Source organism: Macrosteles quadrilineatus, unplaced genomic scaffold (assembly GCF_028750875.1).
Source record: "Macrosteles quadrilineatus isolate MER2022 unplaced genomic scaffold, UCM_ALF_1.0 Scaffold_8__2_contigs__length_117827958, whole genome shotgun sequence".
Taxonomy (NCBI): Eukaryota; Metazoa; Arthropoda; class Insecta; order Hemiptera; family Cicadellidae; genus Macrosteles; species Macrosteles quadrilineatus.
The window spans coordinates 38798550-38817917 of NW_026542601.1; the positions used below are offsets into that span (position 1 = coordinate 38798550).

General features: G+C 36.2%; 1 protein-coding gene across 1 annotated transcript in view; it reads left to right on the forward strand.

Annotated features, from left to right (window-relative positions):
• The window catches only part of LOC129001274 (alkyldihydroxyacetonephosphate synthase-like), a 36492-nt gene continuing 17124 nt past the window's right edge, over positions 1-19368 (forward strand). Inside the window, exons 1-7 of the mRNA XM_054428517.1 lie at positions 1-16; positions 373-544; positions 3455-3544; positions 3947-4077; positions 4755-4907; positions 14900-15051; positions 18724-18860. Of these exons, the coding sequence (XP_054284492.1) occupies positions 387-544; positions 3455-3544; positions 3947-4077; positions 4755-4907; positions 14900-15051; positions 18724-18860 (821 nt within the window). The 5' untranslated portion in view covers positions 1-16; positions 373-386. The remainder of the gene's footprint in view (positions 17-372; positions 545-3454; positions 3545-3946; positions 4078-4754; positions 4908-14899; positions 15052-18723; positions 18861-19368) is intronic.

A 19368-nucleotide genomic window follows, 5' to 3' on the forward strand; every position in this document is an offset into this window, starting at 1 on the left:
TAGGTTATAGGTTCAGGTTGTTTGTTTCGTTGTGTGTTGTGTTGTGAGTGGGAGTTGCAGTTGATGTGATGTCTGATGTCGTCGGCTTTCGGCTTTCTGGTTTGTTAGGCTAGTTCTTAATTTATAACATAGTTTTTCAAGTTTAATTGTGAACAACATTACATATTCCTAGAAATAACTGAAAATTGAGAAGACTGTAAATTAATTAAGGGAAATAGTTAACTAGCTCAAGCTGAGTTTTATACACCTATTAAGTAAAAGTGTATTTAACTTTTAAACCTACCTAGGCCTATTATATCAATCAAAAGCCTAACAGCTAGGCCTAGGCCTTATCTACTTAGTTAGATAATCAAAACCTAATTTCTGAAGTAGTACCTCGTGCTATAATGGCAAATTCTGCGGAAGAAAGGTTGAAAGTTATTTCAAGACATTTGATGGGTAGTACCTCGAGAAACAGGCCAGTTAGGAACCTCACATCTGCCAGTGACAAATTTAAAACAGAATCATTTCCTCAGGAAATCAAAAGTGCAGTCCCAAAAAAGAGGTAAGGGCAAAACTTTGATACCCTTATGCACGATAGCCTTAATTTAAAATTGATTATGTTAAAAACTCTATTGTTGCCTAGGTACAGTGGGTCTTATTTGTACTATTTTTGCCTCTGTAGGGTAGGTAGGTCACCCAGATTGCAACAACTTAGTATATGTGGTGTGTGAACTGCTATTACCTAATTGTCTTTATCACTATCTTTGGCACCTACACTAAGTTAGATGTAAAAATAAAAGAGAGTAAGACTTACAAAAAGCAGATAAAAATCTGAAAAAAAAACATTGATGTTTTAAGTTACCGCAGTCCCAAAAACATGGATGTTTTTGCAACAATGTTATTGGTAGGCTTACCTATTTATTGGTATTGATGGTTGGCGTCGATGTTAACTTACCATCGATGGTTACTTGTGTGAACCTGGCAATAACTCGGCAATAAGTAGTGCACGTGCCCGATTTAATCTATTGCTGGCCGTTTTGCGGAAACATACGTCCGCGAACAGTATTACCGATGATGTCAACAGATAGAGGACACTTTAACGGACACAACAGTAAAAACATCATTTACCTGGGGAGTATGTTAGGGAGGGTAAACTCAGCAATAAGTAGTGCACTCGCCTTAAAAAATCTATTGCTGGCTGTTTTGCGGAAAAATACGTCCGCGATACATATTACCGATGATGCCAACAGATAGAGGACACCACAGTATCAACATCATGTACCTGGGGGGTACCTAAGTACAGTTGTCGCAGCTAGTCTGGGCGCGCGGACCCTTGTGTACTAACCGTCCCCCACACCAAAGCCATGAAGACAGCAGTGTTAAGTTATTAGATACCGGTACCTTTGAACATTAGCCTACCCACATTTTCAATTTTATTTGTAGCAAATTTGCTATAGCCTAGCCTGCAAAAACAAAGATATAGGTAGCATTTTTAAGTTGTGAATAGTAAAATGCTAAAAATGCTCCCGCAGCTTAAACCCTGGACGTATGTCATTTTCAAGTGGAATGAACTGTGGGTGAAGTTGGTACAGCTGATTGTTTTCAACAACTTATCAAGCAACTGGAAGTGATAACTTTATTAACCCTAGCAGTGGCCAACCGTCACTGGGTGACGGTTTGCCGTTGATGCTTAGAATGGCCACCGTCATAACGTGACGGTATGGGCCGAAATTATTTTAACGGTAAAAAAAAACACTTATAATCAACTCAGATGAGATCAATATATATACAATTCTAAAGATCACATTCTGAACTTTCATTTTATTACATAAACAAACCCTGTAGCAGGTATAACAATGTCACGACGATTAGAAATCAAATGAATTTTTGGCGCGGCACGACTTTTGCAGCCAACACTTGGGAACTGGCAAAACACGTCTTGTTTGGCATTACCCTGCTCGGGTAGCCTAATTTTCGTCTTGGGATGTTGCGGGTGGTACCACTGGATGACCATTGATTTTATCTTCATTGTGGTACGGTAGTGATATTTAGAACTAAATATTGATTGGACAACCAGTATGATTTTATGAAAACAGCTGTTTTCGAAATTTATAACAAATGGCCAACCGTCACCTTGTGACGGCATGGAAAATGCAAATTACATACAGTGTAAGTTATTATTACTAGTCATATAATATGTCATTTTGAAGAGGAAGAAATGTAGCTTGTGATAGTGGCAGCCCGGCGCTCAGGGTTATTTCCTTTTTCACTAAGACGACGAAAGTTTGTCACTACTGTCAAGGTCTCATACACAAAGTGCCTTGTATTCGCCATTGCGTGTTGTTGCTGGTGAGTTTTCGCTCTCGTTTTATCCGCAATTGATTACTAAATTTGTTATTATTTCGTATTTTTAGAGAAATGTGTATATAACAGTACCAGTAATCTTCATGCATTTTATTATGCATGAATATTTTCTGAATAGTGTCAAATTGTGTTTATGAAAGGTTGTGTTTTTCTTCCGGTTGTATTTTGTGGTTTTCCGTTTATTTATAGTATTATGCCCCTAGCATGTAAAAACACAAATTGTTACCCAACATGTTATACATTTTTAGGCACACTGGCATCACTAGGCATCACTTTTTAGGTAATTGAATATGCTACAAGATGTTTATGTTGGTTTGAAGTAAAAACATTTGGTACAAAAGTTTTATACTAAATACTATGAATTTTTTTTTACAAAATCGCTAAAATACAAAAACATTATTTTATTTATAAATGAAAAAAATATTTTTACCATAATCTTTATGATTTTTTTTATTCGTTAGCCTACTTCATTAGCTTTACAAACATATATACATCATTATTAGTATACACATGTATTTTATAACTTATTACAACCACAAACTAACACTGTACGGTTTTCAATTTTTCCGGTTCTCCCTTTTTATTATATTTCCCCCCAAAAACTTATAAAAAAAATATTTTCCTTACATGTTATATATATGTAGGGAATTAAATTGTCTACAAGATGTATATAATGAATTTCCCATAAAAATCCGTAGAAAAAAGAATACCAAGGCGGCTTTTGAAATAAAAAAATAAATAAATAAAATTTTCTTATTTTTTTACTTTACTGAAAAAATACACTACCGGTATCTAAATCATTATTTAATACTATTATTATTACTATTACTAGTATTACTATTATTACTATTATTTAATACTAAATACTATTTTCTAGATTATCCTGTTCTTTCCAAACAAAATGAATATGAGGTTGGCTAGGTTTACTTTACAGTTGAATGTTAACGAATTTTCAAAAAAATGTATGCAAAATCGCCAAAATGGGTTGGCCATTCCCCACTTCTAACATTGGCCACTGCTAGGGTTAACTACCTCTGATGCACATGTTAACTGAAACTCATACTCCATAGCCTATTATTGTGAGCTGAATATCTTTTGTGCTTTTCAGGACCGATTTGCTGAAGTGGAATGGTTGGGGGTACAACGACTCTAAGTTTACTGTCAATGAAAAAGAAATCATTAAATTTACTGGAAAAAGGTAGGAAGCCTACAACAGTGATGTTTCATTCTTAATATATTTCCCTCAATTGTCATTGAATTAACTAACTTAAGCAATAGCAATTGCTAGGTAGGCCTATTATTAAAGCCCTCACATTGGCTAGAAATTAGAATATTATTGCATTTATTTTTTGTACCCAAGCGTGTTGACACTACCTTGTCTAGAAATATGCATAAATTATTCACTTGTACGATTTTATATTTCTTCCATAACCTTTTAAATCAACTTACTGTAAAGGTTTATTATAGAATTTCTGTTATCTGTCTATTCACTTAACTGTCACGCTCCCGGTCTCGAGGGTGACGATAAAAGAGGTTCTACTGTCACTTAGGTAGCCTACACTAAAAGACCTAAATAAAAATTGTGTCTGTTGATTTACAGGTATGCTATTGGAGAGCAGGAGTTGCCCCATTTTACTGAATGGGTGATAAAGAAAATGAACATTGATTTAAAAGATCGATACCTTCCAAGAGATCCACCTAAAGTGTTTCCTCCTCCAAAAGCTACACAAGGTATGTGGTGCCATTACAAAACTAGGACATATAAGTTAGTATTTTATCCTTTGTTTTTAAAGCAACCTTTTATTTATAATTCACTAGGTATCCATAGTTTGTGTTTAGTCAACTAGGTAGCTTATTTTTGTCTAAGTGGTTGTAGCTTAGTTTAAGTAATGCAGAACAGTAGAAGTAGCGCTGAAATAATAGGGCTTGGCTGATTTTCACCCTGTTGTAAAAGTATTAATGTCATATGGCTTTCATAGTTAATACCACAGAAAATCTAAAATAAAAGAAACAAATAAAAAGAAAGTCAATAAATGTACACTTTTGTCAAATGTTTCTCACTTACAAAAAGATTATTAACAACATAAATATATACATAATACCTACTCCATGGTTTAAGACTCATATCCAAACCGGTCTGGTCACCTGTCCGTCCCTCTTGATACTTACCTATACCATAATCTAAAATCAATCAATCAATTTGTACCTAGGAAAGAAGTTGACTTCCATCTTCATCAGATAAAATGAACAAGTATGCCTTAGTGAAGAAAATTATATAATGTAAGTCAGAATATGACATTTTTGTATATTCATCGCAACCTGATTCTTGACTGTTGGTAGGTAAAATAAAAAATAAAATAGGCCTAATTTAATATTGCTATTTCAAAATTCAATTTGTATTTTTGCAGAATTCCTTGACAAGTTAAGCAAATGTGGGGTCGCTCATTCGATAGAAGGCATGGAGAGACTTGTGCGATCTCATGGACAAACTCTTCACGACATTTACCATCTTCGTGTCTCGGAACACATGGATAGGATACCGGATGTAGTAGTTTGGCCTGGTGAGTTTATAGGTTAGTTTGGAATTAATATTAGGAGATGAAATTGTAAAATAATAGGTTAGGCTGCATATTAAAGATAGTTGGACCGAGACGCCATTGGCGTAAGCTAAACACATACTATTGAATAAATAACAATTCCATCAAACACATTGGTGTAAAATCTTGTCTTTGCAACAAATTCAAAAACTGTCAATATTATTGGTTTAGTTTTGAATTATCGATGACAAATTTGGAAACTTTGTAAAGACATTGGCTACGGTACTTTAAGAAGTGGGTGGATTTTTGCTCATTTGTAAACTTGACTAAAACTAACTTTTTCCAAAACTTGATTGTTTTCTTTTATTACAGTATCAATGGATGGTTTATTTTCAGAAAACAGTTTAATTGGTTTTCCTTACATTTTATGTTAACAATTGTGTTAACAATAGAGCAAGTTTTTTTTATTTCATTATGCTACTAATGGAACCGATTGTCTGTGTACGGCATAAATTGACTTGCCACATCCTAGCTAATGGACGGATATTGTAGGATTGCTAGTGAGTTGATGGCTATCTGTCACCATCAAGGTCAGATTTTACTTTAGCTAAACCTAACTCTTGCTTACCCTTCCAAACCCTAACAAAGTGCAATTCACTCAAGGAATGTGAATCTTAATCCAACCTTAAACGTACTGAGAAAAACTAACTCAACTCAAGAGTCTTTTGCAAAAGAGCAAATATGATTTGTATTTTCCTGTCAAGGTTGATCATTTTAGGACATTAGTAGGTCTTGATATTTTAGGAAACAAGGTTAATTATTTATTTTTAAATACAATGGACATCTCCAACTTATAGTGGGGGACATTTGAACACTTTTTAAACTTTAATTTTTTAATAGGTGAATTTATGTGTTTTTAATCAAAACATTATTACATTTAGTTGTAACATAATGTTAGCTTTAATTTAGTTATTTTTTAAACCCTCCAAGTTAACATGTTAGTGTGCTATACAAAAGACCCCCTCTTAACCAACCTCGTATTAACCGATAATCGGATTATCCACCTTTGATCGTAAAATAATACAGTTTGTTTTAACCGACCTTGCTTTGAGAGCAGTTCTGTTTAACCGCCGCTTTCTAGGAATCCCAGCATTTCCGCTCCCACGCTGGGCGATGAGAACTGAACCATACGCTTATCTCCACAGGATATGACTAAGAATAAGTTATTTTGTATTGATCACAAAAAATATAACATAGCCTATTGTCAGTTTGTCATCATCATTTGTAACGCGAGCACATCTGATCTGATTTGTTATCTGAGCGGCAAATTTATAACATATAAGTGCGTTGCGATTTTAAGAACTGATTATCTTATCACTGGAGTAAACAAACAAGGCAACTTGTAGGTAGGGCAGGGAAGGGGAGTTAACAACTGCAAGGTCAAGATAGTTTTTGTGCCTCGAGCCTCCAGTCACAGGCTATAAATAAACATCCTATCTTGTAACAAAATGGTTGCTTGTATGTTATCCGACCTAGTTTCGGTCCCATTGGGGTCGGTTAAGAGGGGGGTCTACTGTATCTGTTTTCACAAAGGTATGCAAATCGTTCAAAAGTACCCCACTGGTGGGGTACAATTAAACACACTAATTAAGTAAAATGAAAATTTTTATTTTACAGAAATTGTCAAATGTGTTAGACTGTTCAAATCTATCCCACTAGGCACCATTTTGCAAAAAGTTAAATTATGTTTTCTTGAATTGTAATTTATTAATGTGAAATGCATAAGCCTAATTGTATCTATATGTATAAGCCATAAGGTAAATGGATAAAACTTATCTGTAATGTAGTTTTTCTGTGGAAAATTTACAAATCCCTACTGCTAAAAATGTTTTCTTGTGGCGCTCTAAAACTTCTTTTCCCAACAACAAACTAAGAACTGATCAGAAATGGAGGGAGATGAATGCAACCTGTTGTCGTATTTGAGGGCTACATTTTACAGCTGGTCCAATGGCCTGCGAGTATAAAAATGACGGCAAATTTAAACCGTTCAAATGTGCCCCATGTTCAAAATGTGCCCCACTTTCCCCTAGACATGATAACATTTCTCTCAAATTACTTTATAACAACAAAATCAAATAAATTTACTTCTGAATAATAACAAGGTAACAAACCTCAACAACAACAAAAACAAAATAAATCAGGTAATAAAATTAATACAATCTGAATCTGAACATAAATAAGTTCTGTAGGTCAAAGTTTTTCCAGAAAAGCAAAAATAAAGTCAATACATATACAACAAAAATAAAGGAAGTAGTAAGTGATAGAATCATAGAGTTAGCTAACGGCAAGGGTCTGTCACTAGGTTCAAGGACAAGGGAGAGGTGCCATGGCACAAGGACGTAGGCCTGAATCACAACGTATCACTACTGTACTTTCAAATATTTGTGTAGCTGGGTGTGTTCCACGGACTTGCAGCTAAAGTGGAACGTTTATTGATGGAGGATTTATTGATGTTTTTCCTACCAAATAATGCTTGTAGTTTTTTGAATTTTTTAAAGATTAGTTCAGATTAACCGAAAATTGATTAGCTCTTTAAAAAACCTGAAAAATAATTGTGGTTGAAATTGAAAATGGTTAGGCTACACTTTGTAAATGGTCTAGCAGGATTGCACCACCAACCATGAAAAGCTTGAATTATGCATGAATTCTTGCAACCATGAAAAAAGGAATCATGGATTATGCATTAATTTCTCCATTGGTCCATGAATTTTCAAAATCATGAATAATGATTTAACAAATACTGTAACATAAAATTTGCCATATAAAAATATTTCATATTTTAAAAACAGTATGAACATACTAAACACAAAGAAAAATACTGTCTGGAGATGAAGTTTCATGATCAGAAAAAACTGCTTAGTTCATTCGAGGTCAGGTGCTGATGTCAGCTGAGTCTTCCTTGAGGACTATATATGGTTCAAAAAACCAATAAAAAACCCAATAATATTTTAGTATGTTATTTAATAATATCAACCAGAATAACACACGATTTTTGTGGCCGGGTGTACGGATTTTTGTTGAATTAATTCATTAAATAAATTAATTTATAAATTGGACTTAAGATATTTGAATTCTTCTCCAATATTTCATTTGGAATAGCTCAACCTGTTTTGTTTTTAACTTTGTTTTAAATGGATATTTATAAAGCACTCTAATATAGTAGTATTTCATGTATGAAAAGTTGTTAGATACTAACACACAAAGAAACTGCCTCTCAAACTTACATTTAAATTCATTGTTAAGCCCCTGAACTGTGGATATTATTGTAAGAATATATTACTTACGTCAATCAGCTCATTGAGTCATGAGTTTCACCTCAGTACATGTTTCGACACGTTGTCATCATCAGCTGAGTTAGTACTTGTGAAGGTTTTATTCACCAGATGGCTTCGTCATGTTGAATAAATTAACACGTAACATGTAACACGAATACGACACGACACATATACATTTATAACACGTAAAACTTGAAGACATGCAGGCCTGCTTGAACAAAACATACGGTCACGCCGCGGGTCGGGGACAGACTGACTATTTGTTTATCCAGGCTTATCATTGTTATCTCGGAGGCAGTGGACAGCTGTTTCTTTGGTAGGAATGATAGAGTTGAATATTGAGTTGGAGCTGAAATTTAGTTTTTCGTTTAGAACAACTTCCTTTGCGTCATTATTTTTATGAGCTCTGTAGATTTCATATTCTTCTAACGTGTCCAATTTTCTGCCTTTTTCACAAATGTGGAGTATTTCTAGACTGTTTTCTATTGTTCTGAATGAGTGGTTGTAGTCAATTATATGTTGGCTGAATGCTGACTTCTGTTTGTTCGTCCTAGGGTTGGGTCTGTGTTCTTTAAACCGTGTGTTAAACCCGCGACCAGTTTGGCCTATATATATGCTCGGGCAGTCAGCACATTTTAGTTTATAGACACCAGTTTTGTTATTAGTATTCTTTTCTACATTTGGCTGATGAAACTCTGACGATTGTGAATAACCACCTAAATTCATCAAATACCCTAGAACCTCAAGCAATAAATGAGTTAATGGAACTTCTAGCTGAGATATTAAAACAAAATTATTTTATGTTTGAAGACAGATTTTACCAACAAACTGACGGTCTAGCCATGGGCTCACCACTATCAGGGTTTCTAGCCAATATCTACCTCGATCATATTGAAAATGAACACATCTTTTCAAATAAAAACAAATATAAGGACAAAATATTACTCTACTATAGATATGTAGACGACACAATACTGTTATTCAATGGAAACAATAGACAACTGAATCTCCTCCACAACTACCTCAACAAAATAGCCCCAAAACTGAAATTCACCATTGAAATAGAAAATAATAACAAACTCAACTTTCTCGATTTAACCCTGAAAAAGAAGGACACGAAACTTGAATTCAGCATTTACAGAAAACCGACCACAACTGATCAAACAATCCATGCCAGCTCATACCATCCACATTCACAAAAAATGGGTGCCTACAACTCAATGATACATCGTTTACTAAGTATACCATTAAATAAATCCGATTTTGAATCAGAGGTAACAATAATAAAACATATCGCTAGGGCAAATGGTTATGTTGACAGTTTAGTGGACAGACTTATCACCAAACATAAGAACAAACGAGAAAATAACATTGAAACTTGTCAACTAAATCGTGAAAATAAGGCCAAATATGTATGTATTGAATACAGTCACACCATACAACACACGTTGAACAAATCTATGAAAGATAACAACTTAAGCCTAGTATTCAACACTAAGAATAAAACAAAAAACTTGCTGAATTACAAAACGCCAAATGTAGAAAAGAATACTAATAACAAAACTGGTGTCTATAAACTAAAATGTGCTGACTGCCCTAGCGATATGTTTTATTATTGTTACCTCTGATTCAAAATCGGATTTATTTAATGGTATACTTAGTAAACGATGTATCATTGAGTTGTAGGCACCCATTTTTTGTGAATGTGGATGGTATGATCTGGCATGGATTGTTTGATCAGTTGTGGTCGGTTTTCTGTAAATGCTGAATTCAAGTTTCGTGTCCTTCTTTTTCAGGGTTAAATCGAGAAAGTTGAGTTTGTTATTATTTTCTATTTCAATGGTGAATTTCAGTTTTGGGGCTATTTTGTTGAGGTAGTTGTGGAGGAGATTCAGTTGTCTATTGTTTCCATTGAATAACAGTATTGTGTCGTCTACATATCTATAGTAGAGTAATATTTTGTCCTTATATTTGTTTTTATTTGAAAAGATGTGTTCATTTTCAATATGATCGAGGTAGATATTGGCTAGAAACCCTGATAGTGGTGAGCCCATGGCTAGACCGTCAGTTTGTTGGTAAAATCTGTCTTCAAACATAAAATAATTTTGTTTTAATATCTCAGCTAGAAGTTCCATTAACTCATTTATTGCTTGAGGTTCTAGGGTATTTGATGAATTTAGGTGGTTATTCACAATCGTCAGAGTTTCATCAGCCAAATGTAGAAAAGAATACTAATAACAAAACTGGTGTCTATAAACTAAAATGTGCTGACTGCCCGAGCATATATATAGGCCAAACTGGTCGCGGGTTTAACACACGGTTTAAAGAACACAGACCCAACCCTAGGACGAACAAACAGAAGTCAGCATTCAGCCAACATATAATTGACTACAACCACTCATTCAGAACAATAGAAAACAGTCTAGAAATACTCCACATTTGTGAAAAAGGCAGAAAATTGGACACGTTAGAAGAATATGAAATCTACAGAGCTCATAAAAATAATGACGCAAAGGAAGTTGTTCTAAACGAAAAACTAAATTTCAGCTCCAACTCAATATTCAACTCTATCATTCCTACCAAAGAAACAGCTGTCCACTGCCTCCGAGATAACAATGATAAGCCTGGATAAACAAATAGTCAGTCTGTCCCCGACCCGCGGCGTGACCGTATGTTTTGTTCAAGCAGGCCTGCATGTCTCCAAGTTTTACGTGTTATAAATGTATATGTGTCTTGTCGTATTCGTGTTACATGTTACGTGTTAATTTATTCAACATGACGAAGCCATCTGGTGAATAAAACCTTCACAAGTACTAACTCAGCTGATGATGACAATGTGTCGAAACATGTACTGAGGTGAAACTCATGACTCAATGAGCTGATTGACGTAAGTAATATATTCTTACAACAAACTTACATTCTTAAATCTGCAAAACTTGTATTAGTATTCAAATTATAGGAGCGCATCTCCTATCATGAATTCATTTCAATTTCCTATCATCGTATCCTAGACCAGGGGCAGTGCCGGATTTACCACTAGGCCGATTAGGCCGCGGCCTAGGGCCGTAAGCAAAAGAGGGCCGCAGAGGTGTGAGAAAAACATTTTTTTAGTTTAAAAACATAGTTTAAACCACCAGTTTGCCGCGATTACAGGTGACCATAATGATTTCTCAGCGGACCGAGGGACCGTAACGTTGTTCACGATTTTGCCACGGCCGAAGGTGCCAGTGATGATGTACCATCGAAGTATATTGTATATTTTTAATATACTTCGATGTGATGTACCCGTGATTGCGGCCCGCGGCAGATGTTCATGATTTTACCGCGGCCGCAAGTGTTGATGATGATGTCCCTGTGATTGCGGCTGGGGGTGTCAATAAGGATGTCCTGGTGATGGCTTCCCGAGGGGGATGTTTACGATTTTGGCACGGCCAACGTGTGACAATGATAAAGTCCTTATGATTGCAGTCCACGGGAGATGTTTTTAACACAACTTTGCCGCAATCGCAAGTGTCGATGATGATGTCCCCATCATTGCTGCTTCGCGGGAGATGTTTACGATTTTGCCATGGTCGGGAGTGTCAATGATGATGTCCCCATGATTCCTGCTTCGCGGAAGATGTTTACGATTTTGCCACGGTCGCGAGTGTCAATGATAATAATAATAATATCACTTTATTGTAGTGATGGTCGGATCCGGATATCGGACCATCACTGTAAATAAGATAAATGTAATTGGTAACACCGGCACCGGATTGGATCCAACAAATTCCGGATCTTGGGCTGGATCCGGTTTTGATGGATCCTATTTTTTTAAATTTTTTCCCGATTTTTTTCCTAACACAAAGCTGTCTGTATCCATGTAAGAGAGCGATTTTTTTACTAACACAAAGGAGTCTGTATCACTGTACAACCCCGATTTTTTACTAACACAAAGGAGTCAGTATCACTGTAAAACTCCGATTTGTTTACTAACACAAAGGACTCTGTATCACTGTACAACCCCGATTTATTTCCTAACACAAATCTGTCTGTATCCATGTAAGAGACCGATTTCCCCCGATTTTTTACTAACACAAAGGAGTCAGTATCACTGTAAAGCCCCGATTTGTTTACTAACACAAAGGAGTCTTTATCACTGTACAACCCTGATTATTTAACACAAAGGAGTCTGTACCCATGTAAGAGACCGATTTTTTTACTAACACAAAGGAGTCTGTATCACTGTACAATCCCGATTTTTTTTAACCAACACAAAGCAGTCTGTATCACTGTACAATACCGATTTTTTTACTAACAAAAAGCTGTCTGTATCCATGTACAAGACCGTTTTTTTCCCGAGTGTTTGTCTCTTGGTACAAATAACTTATATGGCAAGGCCATGTCTCGATGTTTGTATCTAGATGCATATAGCTTATATGGCAATGCCATGTCTCAGTGTTTGTCTCTTTGCAAATAACTTATATGGCAAAGTCATGTCTCATAACTTATATGGCAAAGCCATGTCTCATTGTTTGCCTCTTGATGCAAATTACTTATATGGCAAGGCCATGTCGCAGTGTTTGTCTCGAGATGCAAATAACTTATATGGCAAGGCCATGTCTCAGTGTTTGTCTCTTGATGCTAATAACTTATATGGCAAGGCCATGTCTCAGTGTTTGTCTCTTGATGCTAATAACTTATATGGCAAGGCCATGTCTCAGTGTTTGTCTCGAGATGCAAATAACTTGAACAGTATGAACTTATATGGCAAGGCCATGTCGCAGTGTTTGTCTCGAGATGCAAATAACTTATATGGCAAGGCCATGTCTCAGTGTTTGTCTCTTGATGCTAATAACTTATATGGCAAGGCCATGTCTCAGTGTTTGTCTCGAGATGCAAATAACTTGAACAGTATGAACTTATATGGCAAGGCCATGTCCCAGTGTTTGTCTCGAGATGCAAATAACTTATATGGCAAGGCCATGTCTCAGTGTTTGTCTCTTGATGCTAATAACTTATTTGACAAGGCCATGTCTCAGTGTTTGTCTCGAGATGCAAATAACTTGGCAATGATGATGTCCTCATGATCGCAGTCCACGGGAGATGTTTTTAACACAACTTTGCGGCAATCGCAAGTGTAGATGATGATGTCCCCATCATTGCTGCTTCGCGGGAGATGTTTACGATTTTGCCATGGTCGCGAGTGTTGAGGATGATGTCTCTTTGTTGCAGTCCGCGGGGGATGTTAAAGATTTTGCCGCAGTTACGGATACCTATGATGGTTTTGACTTGGTTTAGGAGAAATGTCCACGATTTCATCCACAATCACGGGTATCGATGATGATGTCCCCTTGATCCATAGGAGATATTCACGATTACTTTCGCAATCGCAAGGAATTTCCACCACAGGGGGAGGGCCGCTCAAGTAATTTGGCCTTGGGCCGCAAGTACCCTAAATCCGGCACTGACCAGGGGTCTCCAATCCTTTTTACACAAGGGCCGTATTGTCAATTTTTGGAGGAAAGGCGGGCCAGACCGTTAACATTTCACTGCAGAAAGGTTAACAATTTTATATTCAAGTAAAAATTGAACATTGAGATTGATTGATTTAAACATGTTTTATTCACATTTTAAATTTTGAACTACGGTATACAATTTAACATGAAAAAAATAAACTAATAAAACCAGAGGCTACAAAATTATGGGTTTATTTCCATGAATTCAACACCTTTATTTCTTACTTTAGGTTTATTCACTTAAATTTAAAATGGCAGTATTAGGGGAAAAAATTGTTCTGCAGTACAGTAATTTATTTTCCTTCTAGAATTTTCTATAAATAATAATCTTCTTACCTATGCCAGAAGGTGTCAATTATTGTAGATATTATTCATATTGTACATGTTTCGAGCCTAACACGGCTGATCTTCAGCAGCATTCTTGTATGTAAAATTTACATAGAAATAAACATAGAACGTTTTAGCTTGCTATTTACACGTGTTTGCATAGCGTACGCTCTATTAGATAAACCTCGACCGGACGACATTTGTAAGCAAGCTAAAACGTTCTATGTTTATTTCTATGTGTTTCCTGTAAATAGTTGACAGCCATATCTTGATGTGATAAATTTTACTTACAAGAATGCTGCTGAAGATGAGCCGTGTTAGGCTCGAAACTTGTACAGCATGAATATTATCTACAATAAGTGACACCTGGCTTACGTAAGTAGATTACATTATCTAACCTAGTAAACATATTAAGATGTCAAGGCTGATCAATTTGAAATCAGAATCTTAATATCTTATCACAAGATAGCTGAATGGTTCGTTTGAATTCTGTCCAAGGTTGCATTTAGTTACCTACGTTAGTACATGTTGCACAACCAATATAGAATGGAAAATATAGGCCTAGATGCTTGCTAGAATATATTAGGCAGTGCGTGCCTCCGAAATAAACACATAATGGAGTATTTTTATATGTTTCCCTCATGTTTATTCTAATAGTGTGTTTTGGTTTTCCAAAAAGATCTATTATTGAAACTTTTGTTCCAGTCTCATTTTACTAGAGAAGTTGAAAAAAAGTAGATTAGTGGAAAAACTCTGGTGGAAGAGGTGCCAAATTTTTTGAAAGTTTATTGTTTGTATTTATCATATGCATGTTTTATTACCAGACAAACCTATCATATCAACAACTGTGTTTCAGACAGTCATACCGTGGTAGAGAGGCTTGTAAAGCTAGCAGACGAACACAACGTAGTGATCATACCTTACGGAGGAGGCACTAGTGTGTCGGGCAGTGTATCGTGTCCTCAGGACGAAGCCAGGACCGTTGTGGCCCTGGATACATCACAGATGGTAACAGTACAAATGTGTCTACTTCAATGTATTACTAGTAGTGTAGACTCCAGATTAACCACCAAGTGGCTGAGTGGTTGTGGATTAACGAAATCATGGATTATGCAAACCTAACCTAAAAAGCCAATGATTACAAACATTGACTTATAATGTATAAATTGTATACAGCTATATAATACAGATTCAGGTTATAATAAAATATTCAAACAAAGTTGTATCCGAAGGGGGGATTAAGGGGATGTACTTATGGGGGTGATGGATACATTGGTGGGAATTCGGGTAATCAGGAGGGTAATGCTAATAGGTTAGGAATATCTGTGTCTGGACCAAACTTAATTTAAGCGTGCTGAATCTGCTACCAATAAAATTAGGAAGATTGCTGGTGACCAGAGGGACAATTTGACAATTTCTTTATTTACCCTGGTCTGGTTTGGACCATAGGTCCACTCTTACACCAGACCAGGGACGGAGACCTTTTACCCAGATCAGAACACTTGCCTAGCCAGCTTTGATTTACACTAATTTAACTAAATATTTAACTGTAGACCTATCCTTCCAACTATGAACTGAACCTGGATAATTACTTACTAATATTGATGAGTGAATGAATGCTATGTAATTGAATACTATATGTGAAATATGTATGAATTGATTGATAACTATTAAGTTACATTCTGGGAACATGTGGTTTAGTTTTTCATGTTTAAGAAAGGAAAGTTGTGATTTCCTACATTTCAATAGTCGGGTGAGCCAGAAGGGCTCCCCGCTTGTTTCCTGACTTAGCCAACCATAATTGGAACTTATATATCTACATAATTATAACTAAATATAAACTTATCAGTTTGCGGTCGCCGGTATTAGCAATTTCACAGTTTTCTCTTCGAAGGATTGTAGACCAAGAACAAGAAGGAGGACAAGAGTAGGAAGGTAGGGATAGAGCGTTGATGCAGTCGCGGCAGGCTACGAGATGGTCATGCAGCCCGGCTTCGCGAAGTGCACACACTATATAAAATATCGCGTGTCGCTATGCGTCACAAGTAGTGATGGTCGGATCCGGATATCGGACTACCGGATCTGAGCTAGAACCGACGCCCGATCGGATCCACAAAAAATCGGATCTTGGGCTGGATCCGGTTTTAATGGATCCGATTTTGTTTTATACTACTAACACAAAACGGGCGAGTATTCGAGATCTCGAGTTCCAGTAGAGTACAGCCTTGAATTATTTGTATTACTGTAGATTCTACAGTAATACAAATATAGAAATAAGCAAGAGGTAGTTGTCCTAACCTATTTTTGTAGCTGTCAGTGCTGTCATGACAGAATAGGTCAACTCAAAGCAGTCGCCAGACTGACTGACTGGCAATGGTATACTAACTTGACACAGAATAGAATGACATGATCGGTAGTGATTTTGTTTTAAAGTAGGCTGTTTCACAATAGAAAATTTCACTACTGACCTGTTGTAAGCAATAAATTTATGTTTATAAAAGTCAGAATAGAAACACTATAAAGGCAAAACAATAAAAGGGAGGGAGAAGTTGTGCAATGACCTCGAGCAACATTGAGTAGGGGGTTAGGGGGAAAGGGAAGGGTGAGCCTTTGAGCTATATTTAGACGACTTTCACACTTCCCAAATGGCTGGGTACGGGGTACAATAGCCGGTTTTTTTTCCTTGCCTGGTTTGACTTTTATCTTTTTGTGTAGGAGATTTGAATAATCAAAAATATAATTTGAATTTACCACAATTATTTAGCATTGATGATACAATTTGCAAGGGACTAGGAGGAAATAGACCAAAACACTAAAATTAATAGAATAACACACAAAGTAAACAAGAAATGAAATACAGAACAGTGATTTAACACTGTCACTGTCACTCAATTTTGTTGTCTAGAAGGGTCGGTGAACTAATCAATAAATAGCCAAAACCAGTTTCCTCCCCCTCTTCTCTCTCAGTCTCACCACCTCCCCCCCCCCCTGAGCCGGGAGGCCCAGTACTTTGTCCTTGAAACACCCTAGCCTCTGAAACAATAAACCCTTACACCCGCGTTGCTTTTTTGACAACAGGGTTATGAATGCATTCACTATATTTCATTTTCCAGAATTAACTATCAATTATTATTATTTGTAAGCTACAAATAGGAAACTACATGACATTATGGTATTCAATGACCCATGTATTATCAAAAATTAATAATTCATTACTTATTTTGATAATAAAAAGCATTTATTACAGCACGCAGCACTTATTGATATATATAATCATCAAAGTAACTGTTACTTTATACAAAATAAAATAGGTACAAAATTGTGTGCCCAGTCAAACTTTATAAACAAACATTTTATTCTATAAAATACAGATGGTAAATAGGGGTTGGTTTAAAGGAAATAAAATACAAAACAGATTAATTAATTATTTTGATAAGCAATAGAAAGGTTGTGGGATTGATTGAACTAAAATAACCGCAGGGAAACTTATAAGTAGAAAAGTCGTCAACCACAATCTGTTTAATCAGTATCCAGTACATCATTAGAGAGAGAGGGGGGGAGAGAGAGATAGCAGATAGGGGCGTTTGATAGGGAATCTGAAAAAGTAAACAAACAAGGAACAACGACACGACAATACTCGTTTATTGCCTTATTGTCTCGCCCACTACATTTTACACACGTGACCACTTTTTGTTTCTTACTTATCTTTCATCCGTCCCAAAATAGAATTCCTGAAATTGTTTGTTGGTATAATCTTCCCTCCCACACAAGGCGCAGTACTCAGTGCGCACTGTAGGTTGTCACGGCAACAGTGTGTCGTCATAGCGACTAGCCAATCACGCACTCGCACTGCGTTGTAGATTATGATACGAATAGCTGTGTTAGAAAGACAACGCGATAGGTGGTAGTTTGTCTCTTTCGTATCTCCTCAAAATTACGGTCGATAATCAGATAATCATTGCGAATTGTGATGACTTTTGTTTTCAATAACGACACATATTAAGTGTTTTTATATGGACACAGTCTTTGACATAGCCTAGCCATATGAATTATTTTACTTATACCCACCCTTGAAAAAGAAAAAAAAAACGTATTTGTATTTGGATCCGAAGATGTGGATCCTCGGATCCGGATCAGATTTTTTCAAGATCCGGATCCGGTACCGACATTTTCTTGGATCCGCCCATCACTAGTCACAAGTATAGACACCTATTAATTTTGTTTCACACAGGTCTATTAGAAAAAAAGATATTGGAGAGCCTATGTAGTACCGTATAGCCTAAAAAATAAAATAAGGACTGGATCAGATTACAGATGTGAAAATATATTTAAAACTTGTGTTACTCCATGAAAAATGTCTGTGAAAATCCCATAATCCCCCCCCCCCCCCGGGAAATACCCCTGTAAAACTACCATCCCTGAAAGTTAAACTTCAAAAAGTTATTAATATTTTGAAAAGAAATAATTTTGTAAGGAAGAGTTTGAATCTACCTACAGATGAGAAAATTATAGTCCATGGGCTAATAGATACACGAAAAAAGGAAACAAACAACGCTGATGTTTCATTCGTGATTTGACTACTCTTTGAAGAAAATTAACTCTCTCAATTTCTTAACTAGCTAACTTAGCTTTCCTTTAAAATATAAACAAAGAGTTATAATATGTTCATCTGTTGTTTAGAACAAACTGCTTTGGCTGAATGTGGAAAACTTGACGGCTTGTTTTGAGGCCGGTATCTTTGGCCAGGATTTGGAGAGGGAGTTGCAAGCTCGAGGGTTCACCTGCGGCCACGAGCCTGACTCCTACGAGTTCTCTAGGTGAGTTGTCGCATGCCTCAATCAGACAGGGCCAGTATTAGTGAAAAGCTACTAGCAGTGTAGTAAATTAGCCAAGTGTAGACCAAACATTAGCAGCTAGTGAGTTAGCACTGTTAGTAAATACTCGCTTGCTAGTGAAATGAAAATGTTTAGTATTGCTAGTGCTAGTTGTGACGTTATTTACCGGTACTGGAATACACTTGTGCAACATTTGCTTGTTTGAATCCAAGAAAACTATGTTACTTGTGAGATTTGATACCATGATATAATTTTACTTTAGTCTAAAAATAGCTTACAACATACTCGCAGACACAACCAACTAGACACACAATCCAAAATATTGAGCTAAACAGGGTGGTGGCGATATAGGAGTGGAGTTGACTTTCTCTTTCCTGAAGCCCAAGCCGGGCTGCTGGTTCCAACCCTGGATGTGTATTATTTTGTGTTGTGTAATATACTGTATCTGTCTAAGAGAAAAAAGTGCCTTACACCTGATAAGAGTGATAAG